We start from the raw sequence: 16,211 nt of genomic DNA on the forward strand, positions 1-16,211 counted from the left end.
CTTTCGGAGGTTTACGTTTCAGAAAGGCTCCTGCAGAGCCAGGCAAGATGTAAAGGGGAAAAAGCAAAGGCTAAGCAACTCTTGCTAAGCTATTTTTGGCTTAGCTTGACCCCGATGGATGGGCCAAAAAAACAGCAGCGGAGAATAATTTGGTAATTCATCCAAAGCCTGAAAAACATGCATGGGTTCCTTTGCGCCACCCACCCCTTGCGTTTAATGAGAACGGCCGGCCTAAAAACAAACGGTTGGAGGCTCTGATCTTTGCAAGGGGAGGATGTCATAATATTTGCCTTGACTGCAAATCCTTCCAGGGTTCAAGCTGAGAAAATAGTGCAGCCTTTCCTCTATATTTAAATGCCAGGTTCAAGTCACACCAGTTGCTTTCATTGCCGGTTCAAATCCATCAAAAGTAAATGAGATCCGGGGTTCGATTATAACGGCGATTCAAAAAGAATGCTGCATTGCTGGGTAAGAACAGGTTTACTTTTGCACCGTCCTTTTGGAATCATAGTTATGATCATTGTACAAATGTGAGGAACCTTGGAGGGCATCCAACCCAACCCTCCCCTTATTGCAAGGTACATGTCCAGCTAACAAATGACAGCCTAGCTCTTTATTTAAATACCTCCACTGTAATAAAGTAAAATCAAATCAAATCTCATCCCCTCCTGAGGCATCCTGCTCTGCACTGGAACACTTTCCAAGTCCAGGCATTTGTCCTAATCCTTCCTTAGGATTTGCACTGGACAATTTGAGTGGATTCTCCTTGGATTTTATTGTTTACCTCCCTTTTTATTGGCATAGTGTTTGGACTACTATGGGGTCCAAGGTTGCATTACTATGGAGACCAAGGTTCGAGTCCCAGCTCAGCCGTGGAAACCCAGTGGATGATGGTGAGTTCCTGTATAGCAGGGGTTGGACTGGATGGTCCTTGTGGTCCCTTCCAGTTCTATGATTCTATGACCTTAGGCAGGTGACATGCTCTCAGCCTGAGAGGAAGGCAATGGCAAACCTCCTCTGAACAAATCTTGCCAAGAAAACCCCATATTACAGTTGCCTTAGGGTCGCCATACGCCACCTTTATATTGCTACCTTTCCCCCAACTATCAGTTTGAATGAGGATATTTGCACCTCCGCTCCTTTGCTTCTGTGCATTTCTAGGGTGCCTTTGGGAAACGGAAAGAGCCTTTGCAAAACGATATTTGACAATTTTATTCGAATATGGACAACAAAGCAGATTTTTATACTTATAAAACCAATCGGCCCATGAGAAATTGGGCAAGGCCTAATTCAGCAACCGGGTATGAGAGCGCCAGCCCAGAGTATCTACAAATGTTTGGGGATAGGGGTAGATAACATGAAATATAAATATGACCCCAGCCTCCATTGTAACCCTGGAGTAAAGAGGTGCATCCCACCAGGTCAATGGTCTGTCTGCATCCTATCCTTGGCATCTCCATTTTCCAAAAGGCTACATTTAGTCCTCTGCCATTTCACAACCCACCTCCTCTTGAAACAAAGTTGGGTAAGGGAGTGTATTCCACTGTGGAAAGGTAATCCCTTCACTCTGTCTCCATCAGTCCTCACTTCTTTTACACACACACTTTGTCCGTCTCTTGTACACACAGCCTTCCCTTGATTCAAAGCAACGGTCCTGGCGTACAGTACAACTGGGCCAAAGTCTTGCTCAGGACAGGACCCAGGTTTCTGCAATGAGAGACAGAAAAAGAATGGTTGTGTAGTTGATGAAGGAGAGAAGGGTAGTTCTGTGCCCAACAATGAGTTGTGGCATCGCAAAAGGACAAAGGTCCTGGCAACTGGGCGCTTGGAGGTTCAGAGTGGAAGAAATGAACGAAAACAAAGTCCCATGTGATACGTGACTTTGCCTACTTTCATTCTTCCACTGTGAATATGTGCTTTCTAGTTTGTTTAGTCCCGGTTCAGGCCATATGATAAAGTGGGGAATAATAATAATAATAATAATAATAATAATAATAATAGATTTTATTTATATCCCACCTTTCCAGAAGGATTCTTCCACAAGGAAGAGCATCTCCAGCATTTTCTCTGGGCTCAATCTCCTGATGTTCCAAAATGCTTGCATATAGCCAGAGATTGTCCGCACAGTTGGTTTTCTGGTTTCATTAACTAAGGTATCAGAAAACCCATGTTCCTGTATAGTTCACACAAGATACCTTGGACCCACAGACATTAAGCTCCAAACCCAGGGGAGGAGACAGGTAGCTCTGCCACTCACCTCTGCAGTTTGCCACATCTGATGCCACTCAGCAGCTGTTCCTGGGCCTGGGGAGTGGGGCAGGCAGCGTAGGCATCCAGCAGTCTGAGCAAAGAGAAAGGGGCAGGGAAGGATTATGGGGCACTGCCAGTCCCAACTCAAGCTGGTACGCAAACAGAAACTGATTCAAATCACTGGACATATAACTACCTTACTCTAGGTTGGGCTGTGCATCCCTATAGTCTAGTACTGACTCTTCTGACTGGCAGCCAGGGCTTTCTAACAGAAAGGGATGTGTTCCTCCTCATCTGCCAGTTTATGGAGGCAAACCTTCTGGTCCATGGAGGATTCCCATGGGGAAACCTCACCCCAGCATGGAAGACTCCCTTGCACACAAGTGGCTATGTCTTCTGAGGAGCCTGTGGCCATGTTGGTTGACCCTCACATTGTGCAAGATCCTAGATTGAGGTGGCTTGTATTCCTTGCGCCACCACTCTCCATCTCCATACCTGGAGGGCGTCTTATACAGCTCCAGTATGGCAGCTGCCTTGTCTCCACTGATGCCGCTGATCTGCATGAGTTGGCGAGCAAAGACCTCTCTCACGGTCTGGGCCTGGGAAAGGGAGAAGGGAGAGAGATAACAGGGATCAAGAAGGGCAATAATTCTCCCAACCTGAAATAAATTCTTATAATATCAGTAACAAGAAACAGCAACAACCAGGGTAGCTGGAAGTGCAAGACACTACACACACAGCAGAAAACATTTAAACAGAGGCCAGGTAGCCACTTTATTAGGTTGCTCTAGCTGCAAGTTGAGCAGAATGTAGGATTAGATGGTTTCCAAGATACCTTCCAACTTTACGATGCTGTGTTCGAATCAGTGGCGAGAATTCACTAAGGCAGTTACAAATGCATCTAGGGACTGTGTTAAGATAAGCAGAGCCCTGAAACTGGATCTGGCTAAAAGCTTCTCCGGTCCAGCGTTCTGTTTCTCAGACGTAACTGCACCTTCCCCATTCTGATCCCCAGCAACTGGCATTGCATGGCTTCCGATATCAGAGGTAATCGCAGTTGTCATGAATAGGAGCCGTTGTTAGCCTCGTCCTTTGAAAATCTGTCCAATCCTCTTGGAAAGCCAAGTTGGCAGTCATCATCACGTCTTGTGGCAGCTAATCCACAGTTTGACTCCCAAAGACGTAAGCGCCCCGAAGCCTTCTCAGCCCGAAGGCTTCTCTAAGCTAGCATTGTTTCCTGTAATGCCCAAGGAGATGTTCCAATGGGAATCTCACAAGTAGATGTAATCCCCCCTCCTGTTCCTTGTGGGATCATACTGCCTCTTACCCTGGAAATAACACACACCTCACAGAGCGACAGCCACAGAGTTTGGGGTCCACTTCCCACATGCCCCAAAGAGAGACAGGCTGTTCCAGTGATGGCTGACCAAAGCAGAAGTGACTGGTCACAAAAATTGCTTGGGGAGGGGATTAAATATACACCTTAGTTTGGGGAAGAACTACACCCCTTGCAGTGGTTCCCAACCTTTGGTCAACCAGATGTTTTGGACTTCAGCTCCCCAAATTCATGACTGTTGGCCGAACTGGGTGAGGCTTCTGGGATCTAATGTCCAAAACCAATGGAGGACCATGACATATTTTTTGGGAGGGAGGTTCAACAGTGGGAGGTTTGGGCAGAGCAAATGTGCGCTCTGCAGGCCGCATGTAGCTTTGGCGATGCGCACTTCTGATATAGCTGTTCTGACTAGCAGCCAGTGATAATCCCATCTTCCATGTGTCTGATCAGCTTTCAGAGCAGTGTCCTAATTTGGTCCTAATGTTATTATCATATAGTTGTTACCCTGCATGTTACCCTACGCTGGCTTTCTCCAGTCTACCACAGCACAGATTATATCAAGAGAGGAGAATGTGTAGCAAAGCAAGCAGGAAATGTACTGTTCTTTGAGATTCCTAGGTCACTTTTTGGCTTGGCAAACATGTGCATAAAACCCTCTTAGGAACACAAGATGTTGCCATGTGAGTTCAGAGTACTTATCCATTCAGCCAAGTTTCTGACTGGCAGCAACTTGACCCTGGCCAAGAAAGGTCCGTCTTATCACCAGCTACCCAACCCTTTCCGAACTGGAGGTTCCTGGCTTTGAGCCTGCATGTAAAACCCATGTGCAGCTGCTGAGTTATGGCCCCTCCTCTAACTTTCCACTCCAAAAGCATTCCTTCTGCTACATTCACCCACCTTGTTTTTCACAGCTCCTTCATTAAACTCCGCAAAGGTCAGAAGATGGCAGGAGCCCTCGCTGGGCGGCAGAGGGCACTCACGCTCCAGCTCCTCCTTGGTGCAGCTCAGCAGAGTTTTGTCCTGCGGGGAGAAAAATAGAGAGGATGGCATTCATTAACTGGCAGCTAGATGGTGGAAAGCAGCCTTTACCATCTTGGCATTCTCCAAGAGTGTTGGACTACCTACTCCATAACCCCCAACCACAATAGCCTACTAGGGCAGGAGGAAAAAGAGAAGGGGAAGAAGGGATGAAAGAGGGGTATAAGAGCAGAGGTGGATGAAAGGGGTAACAATGCCAACATGCATTCCCCCTACCAGTTTATTCTCTCTCTCTTTTAATTGTATTATCTATATATAATATACAAACGTCTCATAAAATTCACTACTTTACTCCTACACTCTTATATTCCTAATCGCTATGTCATAACATTTATACTATCTTCTATAATTCAATGTTAATGTTTTATCTACTAACCTTCCTCAGTTTCCTTAAAAACAAACCCTATTGCTACAGTATAAGCATCATAAAGCCAGTTTATTCTCAAGAGATACTATCACTACAGAAAAAGGGGGCGATTCTTCACCCCTTTTTGACGCATCATGTTTTGGACCTGACCTGGACCAATTTAGGCCCATGGGATGACGTTTTTTGGGGGATGCCCACTTCCAGTCACGACGTAAAATACGTAAGACGTAAAATAGCCATAAAAGGCCCCTTGTACCTTAGACAGCATTTGGGGGCAAACAAAAATTGATTTTTTCCTTCTTTTTATGCACTCCTGAATAAGAAAGTGCAACCTTCCAAAGTTCCTGAGAAGCTAATGTGGCCCCTATCCCTATCCTAATGTGGCCAAGCCTTGCACTAAAGCAACCACAGATGCAAAACACCAAATCACAAAAATCACAGGTGAACCCAACAGCAGAGAGGCAAGACTGTGCAACATGCCCCTATGTTTTGCAACATGCCCCCTGCCCCTTCGAACTCACCCCATAGAGTCTGGTCAAGTGGCGCGTCATGATGGTCAGGTAGGCAGCGGATTCCCGAATGTCGCGGGTACGTTTGACAAAGAAGCCGTCCACCACCTGGAGAAGGGGATGGTCATATGAAAGGTAAGAAGACTGTCAATCCCTGGTTGCATCCCTGGTTTTCAACTGAACACATCAGCAATGAAGGCAGGGCTCTAGAGCAGATCATTGTGAGTTCCTGCATGGCAGAACGGAGTTGGACTGGATGGCCCTCGGGGTCTCTTCCAACTCTAGGCTTCTATGATTCTAACTCAGGGACAGGACAAGGGACCCTTAGATTAAGGATGAGGAGGGTTGGCAGAGCCTGGGTACACAGAGGGTTCATCCTCATCTGTCTGAGATGTATGGAAGCATGGATCTTTCTGGAGAGTCCATACCTGGGTGTTGATCACGGCCTGCTGCAGAGTCTTTTCAGGCAAGCTGAGATGCTCCACAGACCCTGAATCTTCCACCAGGTAGATGGGGTGGGAGAGGCCGCATTGCCGCAGACGGAACTAGGCATCAGTAAGGAAGAAGAGAGAAAACAGGTAGTTAGGAACCAGGATGTGAAATTATTCGCATGCGTTTCTGGAGTAACATCTAGGTTCCCTAAGTGGCTGCCGTCCCCAATCTGGTGCTTCTAGGATGTCTGGCTACTGTCGTTCCGAAGCACCACAATTAGTAGTGCTGGTTGTGGATGATAGGAGTTACGATCCACCATAACTGGTGGTTGCCAGTTTTGGGAAGTTTGCAAAGAAATGTTCTCTCCCAACCCATCTTTGGGGAAATTGCTCCCTTTATATGCCCAAAGGGAGTCTTTCAGTAATAGAGGTCAGCCTTGGTGACCCCACATTTTGGTCCATCATTGCAAAACATCAATGGTCAAATAACAGAAGAGGCTTTCTTGGTGTTGTTATCATCATTTTTCCAGGGAAGTCCAACAAGCTCTTTCCCTTCCTGTTTCTAGACAGCAATGGAAACTATTCATTATACTGAAAGGTTTATCCAGATCGTGGTCGTTATGTGTGTCTACGTTGACTCTTGACTTCTGGCAAGGCTATCGCAGGGTCTCTTGGCGAGATGCATTCAGGAGAGATTTGTCATGAAAAGTGAAAGAATGAACTGACTTGCACCCTGTGCGTTTCTATGGCTGAGCAGGACTTGGTGTCCTGGCCCTACTCTCAAACCACTATAGCTTTTTGTGGGTTTGGGGGGCTCTGTGCCCATGTTCTGGAAGAGTTTATTCCTGACGTTTCGCCCACATCTGCGGCTTTGGCATCTTCGGAGAATGCTGGCATGGAGGTGAGTGGGGCATATATAAACTGGCTTTGTTATAATTGTGTTTTTGCTGTGTTTCACTAGTTTCTGATGCTGCCGAGTTTTCTTTTATTTTCAGAATATTGTATTTTGTTGTCTCTCTCTCTCTCTATATATATATATATGTGTGTGTGTGTGTGTGTGTGTGTGTTATACACGTTCCTTTTACCATAAATCAGTTCAGAAAATTAGTCTGAAAATAGCTTATAAACCAAAACTTGGATTAAATGCTGAACTCCAGATCAAGTGAAGCCCTGCCCTGCTTCCAGAAAACTCAGTTTTCTGAGGACCAAAGCTCCCAGAATTCACCAATGGGAATGGAGTCCAAAAAAGGAGTCCTATACAGTCCTATGCAGGAGTCCTATACCTTCTGTTCACGAAAGCGCCCATCGATGATACTGCTACACAAGTCAGGCATCTTTTTCCGTTCCACCACATAATCAAGCACCAATTCTCGAGCTGAAGGTGGTTGCAGTTGACCTGAAAAGAATGAATGAGAGAAGAAAAGGAAGGAAGAAGCTTAGAGGTAGCAGTTTGCTCATGTTTTCTATTTCAGAACATGTTGCCATGTGCCTTCGTGTCATTGCTGGCTTATGGCGACCTATCATGGGATGTTCTTGGCAAGTTTTCAGAGGAGGTTTGCCACTGCCTTCCCTTGAGGCTGAGAGAGTGTGACTTGCCCAAGGTAACCCAGTGGGTTTCATGGACGAGCTGGGAATCGATCCCTGCTCTCCAGAGCTGTAGTCCAAGGCTCATATTGCTCCGCATAGCGCTAATGTTTTAAGTCAGGAGAAGCAAGGGGCAAGACACTATGGGAAGCTTCACGCAAATCTGTGAAGGTGTTGAAACCTTCTGCCATTCATATGATGGGAGTGAGCTTGTTTTCTGCTGCTCCAAAAAACAGGACCCAAATGAAGGGATTCAGTACAATAGAAGAGACGTTGACAATACAATGTTCTGACAGTAAAAGGCGTTCAGCAGTGGAACAGACTGCCTCAAGAGTAATGGACTCTCCTTCATTTGATAGCCTCCTCTCAGAGATGTTTTAGTAGAATCATAGAGTTGGAAGAGACCCCAAGAAGGGCCATCCAGTCCAACCCCTTTATTTTGCCATGCAGGAACTCTCAATCAAAGCATCCCCACTGACAGATGGCCATCCAGCCTCTGTTTAGCAGTGATCCATGAACCAGCTGGAGGTTGGAGCAGACAGTCCTTGAGATCACTTTCAACTTTGCAAAGGCTCCCAAAAAGGATCCCAGCATTTGTGTCCAACTCCTCAAAAACATCCTCCAGCTTTCCCACTCCTGTCTGCCAAATACGCCGCTGCGCCCACCTGCAATTGGAGAGACCTTCTCCCTGGCAACCCAAAGGAAATCGCCAACGTGAAGTTTCCGGACGCTGAAGGGAATGTTGTTCCGTCGGAGCTCATTGACCAAGTCCTGTTTCCGGGAAGTGGGACCCCTGAAAAGCAAAGGGAGAGCAAGAGCAAATGCTTAGAATATATTTAAACACAACTGGTGGTGGCCATGCTAAGGTTTCAGTTACACCTTCTACCTATCGCATCGTAAGATTCATACCAGGTATTACACTAAATTAGTACAAAACCAGCCAGATGACAATGGCAGTAGAGGGGATGGTACTCCATCCCTTCACAATACTCTCACATCCGTACATGGTAATAGGGAATACGATGGCTTGTATGATTCTAACTTCTGTGCTCAGTTGTATATCTTTGCTTTTTAGGATCTTGCCCAGTTCTTTCATAGCCACCCTCCCCATTCTTAACCTTCTTCTGATTTCCTGACTGCAGTCCCCATTTCTTTCAGTTTTAAACTTGCTATATATGCACTTTACAACTCAGATTTACCTTTAAAATGCAGATCTCATAGTTAGTACTTTTCGTTCCAAGGACTTAATAAGCTGCAAGGGGCTATTAGCACATGAGAGACCACCCCACTGTTAGCATGCATCCCTCTTCTCTGCATGCCACTCAGTTGCACACCTCATTCGCACACTTTTGTGTCCACCGCTGCCACTCACCCGGTGGTCTCAATGAAATCCACGCAGAGGATAACTTCAAACTGTCCCGGCCAAAGGGTACATTGGGGCTTGAAAAGCCCTGCATGTGGCTCTCTGTGGTTCGGCCTGAAAAAGTGAGAACACATCGGGGCATTTTCTAAAAAGTAACTAAAACAGATGCTCTTTGGAAAGAGACTGAACGCTTTCCAGCAGAAGCCAGTGCTTGAACCACAGGATATTCCTTCGCCATCTCTTAGTGTAGTCATATCACTGTAACTAGAAAAGTAACTTAAAAGTTATGATTATGCTGGAAAAGAAGGGATGCCATCCCTTGTCAAGAAGCAACTGCAATGTAATGTGGTCATTACTAGGGAAAGGAACTATTCGCAAGACGTGTGTTATGTCCAAGCTGTAACACAACATTACCACCTTTAGTTTTTTGTGAGTTTTTCAGCCTATATGGCCATGTTCTAGAAGGGTTTATTCCTGACGTTTCGCCAGCATCTGTGGCATCTGGCATCTTCAGAGAATGCTGGCATGGAAGAGAGTTGGGTATATTTTAACGTCAGGAATAAACTCTTCTAGAACATGGCCACCGAACCCGAAAAACCCACAAACCCTATGGATGCCAACCATGAAAGCCTTCGACGTCGCATTACCACCTTTACCATTCACCTGAACCCCACGGCGAAAGGAAAAACAGTGAGGCGACTTACTCTGGGAAGGCAACTTCTTCTGGGAAGGCAGCTTCTTTCTCCGACTGGCTTGAATGTTGTCCACCTTCATCTTTGTCCTCCAAAGTCTGCAAGGATCCTCTGGTTCCAGATGATGTTGAGTTGGTGGTATTGCTCTTTGGCTCTTCCAAAAGTACCAGCTCTCGTGCCAAGGACAGCCCTGCCTCTGTCAGAGAATATCTGATGGAGTAGTGCAGATGAGTCAAAATGTTTTGGCAAAGACAATATAAAGCAACATAAAGATCCTCAGCTTCCTTTTTCCTTTCCTTCCTCAGGCCCAAACCTTTAGCACTCACAGAATCGGACAAGCACTTGCAAACTAATGTAAGGATCTGGACATCATGTCATTGCAAGCTATGTGCATCCTTGGATTTTCCTTCCTCCCAAAGCTTTGGTGGAGATACACACCTGGCTGGGATGTTGGTCTTGAGGACTAGCTCCTTACGAATCAGATTGCCAACTGCGGACCAAGCCGTCTTCTTATCTCCAGGGTCAGCCTGTTTGTTGAGAGTAAGGCAGGGAAGAGTAACACCACTTAACATAATGAGGGAAGAAAGAGTGGCAAAATAACGCATACGTGAGCCATACGGAGTGGCAGATAAATGTGTTTCACAACATGCTAAAATGACAAACACACACAAACATCTTTTTGGAACCAACTCACCAGACAGAAAGATTTATTACACAGCGGCTGAGCTGCTCTCTGTAATTCTGTTTTTGTCAGGTAACCCCGAGATTCAGGATCCTGGAAAAAGGGGGAAAGAAAGCAGGCCTGACTTAACATTCTCTTCCCAGATCCTTTTCTCCTACCCTGATCCTTTGGGACAGAACCGAAAAGTAAATACGTATGCATGCAATTCCGAACTCTTAGTGATCAGTTAATATGTTGGTAGTTGCCCGCAGTCTTTTTAGGGTTACATGCCCCATATAGCCAATGCAATTGTGCTGCTTTGCGCCAGCTATGAGCTTACCATGCTGTCCTGGTAGAGCGCCAGCAACACGGCATACGCAGCAGAACGTGGAGCTGGGACCCGGGCGCGCTTGCGCGACGCAGGCTGTTTCTTCTGGAAGGAAAAAGAAGACACCACTTTAACTGCCCATGGCTCAAATCTATGGAACCCTGGGATTTGTTGCAGCGCCAATGCTCTCTGACCAAACTACAATTCCAGAATTCCATCCCACTTTGACCCTTGATGGTTAAAGTGGTATCAACTGGTTTATTTTGGTAGTGCGCATACAGCCTATTATTATTATTATTATGCTTTACATAGTGCTGTAGATCAGCCTAAGTAGCTGATCTAGGATCTCAGCCAATGTCTTTTGCATCAACTTCTGAGTGTTAAAGAAAACAGTGTCCTTGTGGCACTTGGCAATGGACTTTCACCCTTCCCTTCATTTAAAGCTGGGAGCTGGGTATCTTTAGCCTGGAGAAGAGAAGGTTAAGAGATGATATGAGAGCCCTGTTTTAAGTATTTGAGGAGATGCCATGTTGAGGATGGAGCAAGCTTGTTTTCTGCTGCTCCAGAGAACAGGACCCAGATCAGTGGATACAAGCTATAGAGGAAAAGAGATTCCACTTCAATATTAGGAGGAACCTCTTGACAGTAAGAGCTGTTCAACGGTGGAACATATTCCCTTAGAAGATAGTGGAGTCTCTTTCGTTCGAGGTCTTTAAACAGAGGTGAATGCTTTGATTGTGAGTTCCTGCATGGCACAAAGGGGCTGGACTGGATGGCCCTTGGCATCTCTCTTCCAACTCTATGATTCTAGATTTTGGATTAAACTCTCCATGCCTTGAATGTGTTTCGAAATATATTCGCATCATTGACGTCATGCGCGTGAGCAACCAGAAACCCAGAGATGCTGAGAGATGTGGTTCCATCATCTGTTGTATGTGCTTTGACTGAGAGTTCCTGCATGGCAGGGGAGCTGGACCGGATGGCCCTTGGGGTCTCTTCCAACTCTATGATACTAAAGGTTTCTCCTTCTTCTCTCGGGCAGAGAGAGGGCTTGGTGCCAAAATCAAATGGGGAACAGCAACTTCCAGACATCTCCAGCCAATTCCATCTATTGCTTGGACAACAGGTATTTGCTACCCGACGGAGAAGTAAGGGAACCATAGTACAAGTTGCACTCTCACCTTCATGCGCTGCTCTGGACACTGGGCTGGCTCTGCGGCAGAGTGCGGCACTGGAACATGACTGGCAGATGCGCTCCCAAAGCTGAGAAGTTCTCCATCGTCCAAGGGCCACAAAGAGGGAGCTGGTTGCTGCAGATCTGGAATTTGCAAGACAAGAGAGACTAAAATGAGGGTGTTTCTGCACCCCCAGAAATGTCTTGAAGGCACACGGCGACAAATATTGTGTAGGGCTAGATATTTAGGTTAAAAAATTGATCCAAAAAGGCAGTCGACTTATCCATGGGTCATATCAAAATCTATCATTCTGGCCCCAAACCCAGCCCTCGACTTATACATGAGGTTGACTTATAGTTGAGTATATAGTAAGGTAAGTGGTCAACCCCTCTCAGTTTCTCCCTGCGCAAACCTGTTGGCGCCGCGCCATCATGGCCGCCGCGGTGCCGCTCCAGTCGCTCGTCAAGCTGGCGGCAGATCTGCTCCCCAAAGTACTGCAGGATCCGGGCCTCGCGCCCGCTGCGCAAAGGCAAGGGGTATTTGCGGAGGGAGCTCAGGGCCTGCGCAAGAGGAAGGAGGAGGAGGAGGTGTAAGATGGAAGATAGTGGAAGGAAACTCTGGGGTGCGGCGGAGTCGCCTTCTTCAGAGGCCTTTAAATGGAGGTTGGAAGGGCACCTGTTGCAAGTGCACCCACGCTCTTAGGCACAGGAGGCTAAACACCTTGTAAAAACTACAGATCCCAGGATTCCACAGTCAAAGTTGTGACAAACCGGATTAGATTCCTGAGAGTTGTAGTTTTGTGGACAGCAAAAGAGGTGCTGGAATCCCTCTACGGAGCAAGGGCTGCGTCTGAACCTTACAGATATAATCCGCTCTGATACCACTTTAACACTGCCCCACGTCCCCTTTACCTGAAGCCACGCCCATTTACCCAAAACCATGCCCTTTACCTGAAACCACACCCCTTTGCTTGCAGCCACGCCCACTTTAATTGCAGCCATGCCCCCTTTACCTGAAGCCACACCCCTTTACCTGCAGCCATGCCCCCTTTACCTGAAGCCACACCACTTTATCCAAAGCCTCTCCCCTTTACCTGCAGCCACACCAACTTTACCTGAAGCCATGCCCCTTTACCTGAAGCCACACCCCCTTTACCAGAAGCCACACCCCACTTGGGATTTGCCCCGCCCATAGGGTTTCCAAGTGGAATTAGGAATAAGGTTCTTTCCCCTTTATTCCTTTGGTGCATCCGCACTCCAGAAATCATCCAGTTTGACACCGCTTTAACCGCCATGTTTCCATGCTATGGAATCCTGGGAGTTGTAGTTTCATGAGGCATTCAGCCTTCTGTGTCTGATGCCACCACAAAACTATAAATCCCAGGATTCCACAGCACGGAGCCAGGGACGTTAAAGTGGTGTCAAACTGGATTATTTCTGCAGTGTGGATGCATCAAAGGATTAAAGGGGAAGGAACTTTTATTCCTCATTTCACTTGGAAACCCTGTGGGCGGGGCAAATCGTACATGGGGTGTGGCTTCCGGTAAAAGGGGCGTGGTTTACCATTTCATAGGCCCATTGGCTTCTTCCTCATTTCACTTGGAAACCCTGTGGGTGGGGCAAATTGCACATGGGGCGTGGCTTCTGGTAAAGGGGTGTGCCTTCATGTAAATGGGTGTGGTTTTTGCTGGAGGCGTGGTTTGCCAATTCATAGGCCCATAGGAAACTCTGTGGGCAGGGCAAATTCCATATGGGGAGTGGTTTCAGGCAAATGGGCGTGGCCTAAGCTAGGGGCGTGGGTTACCAGTTCATAGGTCCGTTGGCTCCTTCCTCATTTCACTGGGAAACCCTGTAGGCGGGGCAAATCCATCATGGGGCGTGGCTTCAGGTAAAGGGGCGTGGTCTACCCGTTTATAGGCCCGTTGGCTTGGGAAGCCCTATGGGCGGAGCAAACCCTACAAGGGGCGTGGCTTCGGATAAGGGGCGTGGCTTACCCTTTCATACGCCTTTTGGCTTCTGGGGCGCCCGCGTTCGGCCGCTTCGTCTCTCCATTCCTGGAGCCATTGCATAAATAAGGGATTCGGACACGGCGGAGGAGGTTTCGGCATCTTCCAAAGCCTCCTTTTCGCTTTTCCAGCACTTCCACCACTTTTTTGCCTTTTGACCCGGAAGTCGTAACGCTCAGGCGCCATAGAGTTACCGGAAGTGTGAGGAAAGAGCGGCCTGGCAAGGAATGAGTGCGCGCATGCGCAATTGGATCTGAAAAGACCCTTGATATTGACTGCCTCTGCACTGTGGAAATAATCTGTTTTGACATTACTTTAGCTGCCATGGCTCCAGGAGGAGCAGCTAATGCCCCAGAGGAGAGGGTCAGAATCTAAAATGGCCTCCATTGATTAGAAAGCTGGGCCAAAGCTCACAAAATGAACCTCAACAGGGAGAAAGGTTTGGCAGAAAGAATGAAATGCACAGATCTAGGATGAGGGACTCCTGGCTGAACAAGGAGACTCCGGGTGAAAGGGACCTAGGAGCCCTAGTAAACCGTAAATTGAGCATGAGCCAACAGTGTGATGCTGCAGCTAACAAGGCCAATGCCATTCTAGGCTGCATCAATAAAAGTATAGTCAGTGTCTAGCGATCAAGGGAAGTCATAGTGCCACTCTGTTCTGCTTTGGCCAGGCCCCACCTGGAATATTGAGGCCTTTAGATAGAGGCTGGATGGCCATCTGTTGGGAATGCTTTGATTGAGAGTTCCTGCATGGCAGAAAGGGGTTGGACTGGATGTTCCTTGGGGTCCCTTCCAGCTCTATGTTATTCTAAGAAGCACCCAGGAACAAAGTGCTGGACTAGACCACCTTTCGGTTTGGTCCAGTACAGCTTTCTAAGTGGGCCTCATTCAGTGCGCATTCTTGCGCTGCCAATCTTGTTTGTTGAACGCCTGCAACCTAGGAGGATTCTAACCCAGGTGTAGCTAAGCGTGAAGCCACCCAACTTCAGGGCGTGAGTCTCCATTCCCTGCATCCTTTGAACAGACTCCTAATCGGAAGGGAGGTAAGATGAGGCATTATTACGAACCCAAGGTGTGGTTTGCGTAGCTGGAGAGGAGACAAGCCACAGCATGTGACGCCAGCCATGCCAATTGGCACCTGGAGTGCACTACACATCCCATTGACTATTTTGCTTGTGCCAAAGTGGTTCTTTGGCAGCCTCTGGTCCAAAACACAGTGCAAAAATAACCCAGTGTTGAGACCGCTTTAAATGCCCTGGTTCAATGCTAGGGAATCCTGGGAATTGTAGTTTTGTGATGCATGGAGCCATGGCAATTGAAATGGTGTCAAACTGGATTGTTCCTCTTTTTCCCGTCGCAGATGGCGAATCTCGACAAAGCAGGACATAAATAAAACATTATTATTCTTATTAGCATAGCAAAAGTAAAATCATCATTATTACTGTATTTTGTATTACAGATAGCCTGAACTTGGAGATATCTGCGCTCCGCTTGGAAATGTCACAGGCTTGGACCATTTGTCTTTTGCTCCGCAGATAAAACACCGTTTCTCAATACTCCTGTGTACTCCTCTGGCGACTGAGCTCCTCTGCCAAGGCAAAACCCTCCATGCGTCCCGTGATGTTGGCCCTGGTTCCCAAAAGCTGTCTGCAACGGTCGCGAAAGAGTCCAGTTTGTTTATGAGTGGCTTATTGTGTGAAGAAATGGTCCCCCCAATGCTTGGTTGAACGCCTGGAATCCTCTGCCTTGGCCTTGCCAAGACGCACAAGTGTTATCTATTGATGGACTGATCCCTGGAGAAACGTGGGATGGAGGCTATATTCCACCCGCCAAATTATAGTTTATATCTCAGTTTTTTATTACCTTTCGTATCACACATTTCAAATAGATGTGCATATTTGAAATATCTCTCTCTCTCTATATATATATATATATATATGTGTGTGTGTGTGTGTGTGTGTATGTATGTATGTATATACACACACTCATCCCTCCATATTTGCGGCTTTGATATTTGCAGCTTTGATTATTCACAAATTTTATTAATATGCTCTCTAGGAATATCTAGGTCCTCCAGCGCAACTCTATGGTCAACTTTAACTAAAGGTTGCCCTGAAGGACCTAGAGAGGACACTCTACTAGGCCTTTGTAGCTCCTCCAGTGAAACTCTATGGTTAGTGTCTGTCGGACACTGACCACAGAGTTGTGCTGGAGGACCTAGAGATTCATAGAGGGGTGTCCTCTCAGGTCAAAACATCATGTTTCTGTTATTTGCGGCTTTTCCATATCCACGGAGGTCTTGTGCCCCTAACCCTCGCGAATACGGAGGGACAAGTGTGTACCGAACCACGTATTGTGGGTTTTTTGGACTATGCGACCATGTTCTCGAAGATTCGCATTCTTGGATGCGTGAATAACTGATGCATCTGAATGCCTTTCAGATACATCCGCCTCTTAGGCTTGCTGGCTC

At 47.0% G+C, this 16,211-nt stretch overlaps 1 protein-coding gene across 2 annotated transcripts; it reads right to left on the reverse strand.

The window, feature by feature from the left end:
- Positions 1-1,091: 1,091 nt before the first annotated feature.
- On the reverse strand, positions 1,092-13,867 carry LOC149302094 (structure-specific endonuclease subunit MUS81-like). Of its 2 annotated transcripts, XM_089483350.1 has the most exons (16): positions 13,728-13,867; positions 12,057-12,294; positions 11,741-11,772; positions 10,572-10,664; positions 10,265-10,345; positions 10,009-10,097; positions 9,583-9,780; positions 8,888-8,992; positions 8,181-8,308; positions 7,215-7,327; positions 5,929-6,045; positions 5,513-5,608; positions 4,484-4,606; positions 2,746-2,849; positions 2,258-2,341; positions 1,092-1,707 (listed from the first exon to the last, which is right to left on the reverse strand). In XM_089483350.1, exons 1-16 carry the CDS (start codon positions 13,839-13,841, stop codon positions 1,641-1,643), a joined length of 1,782 nt encoding a protein of 593 aa, XP_089339476.1. In that variant the 5' UTR covers positions 13,842-13,867; the 3' UTR covers positions 1,092-1,640. The 2 variants fall into 2 exon arrangements, with proteins under 2 accessions (XP_089339476.1, XP_089339475.1); XM_089483349.1 differs by lacking the exon at positions 12,057-12,294 and having other exon boundaries at positions 11,741-11,877; positions 13,728-13,800.
- Between the last annotated feature and the right edge of the window lie 2,344 nt (positions 13,868-16,211).

This window comes from Sceloporus occidentalis, unplaced genomic scaffold, assembly GCF_023333645.1.
Source record: "Sceloporus occidentalis isolate IW3139 unplaced genomic scaffold, rSceOcc1.0.p SCAF_20, whole genome shotgun sequence".
NCBI classification, from domain to species: Eukaryota; Metazoa; Chordata; class Lepidosauria; order Squamata; family Phrynosomatidae; genus Sceloporus; species Sceloporus occidentalis.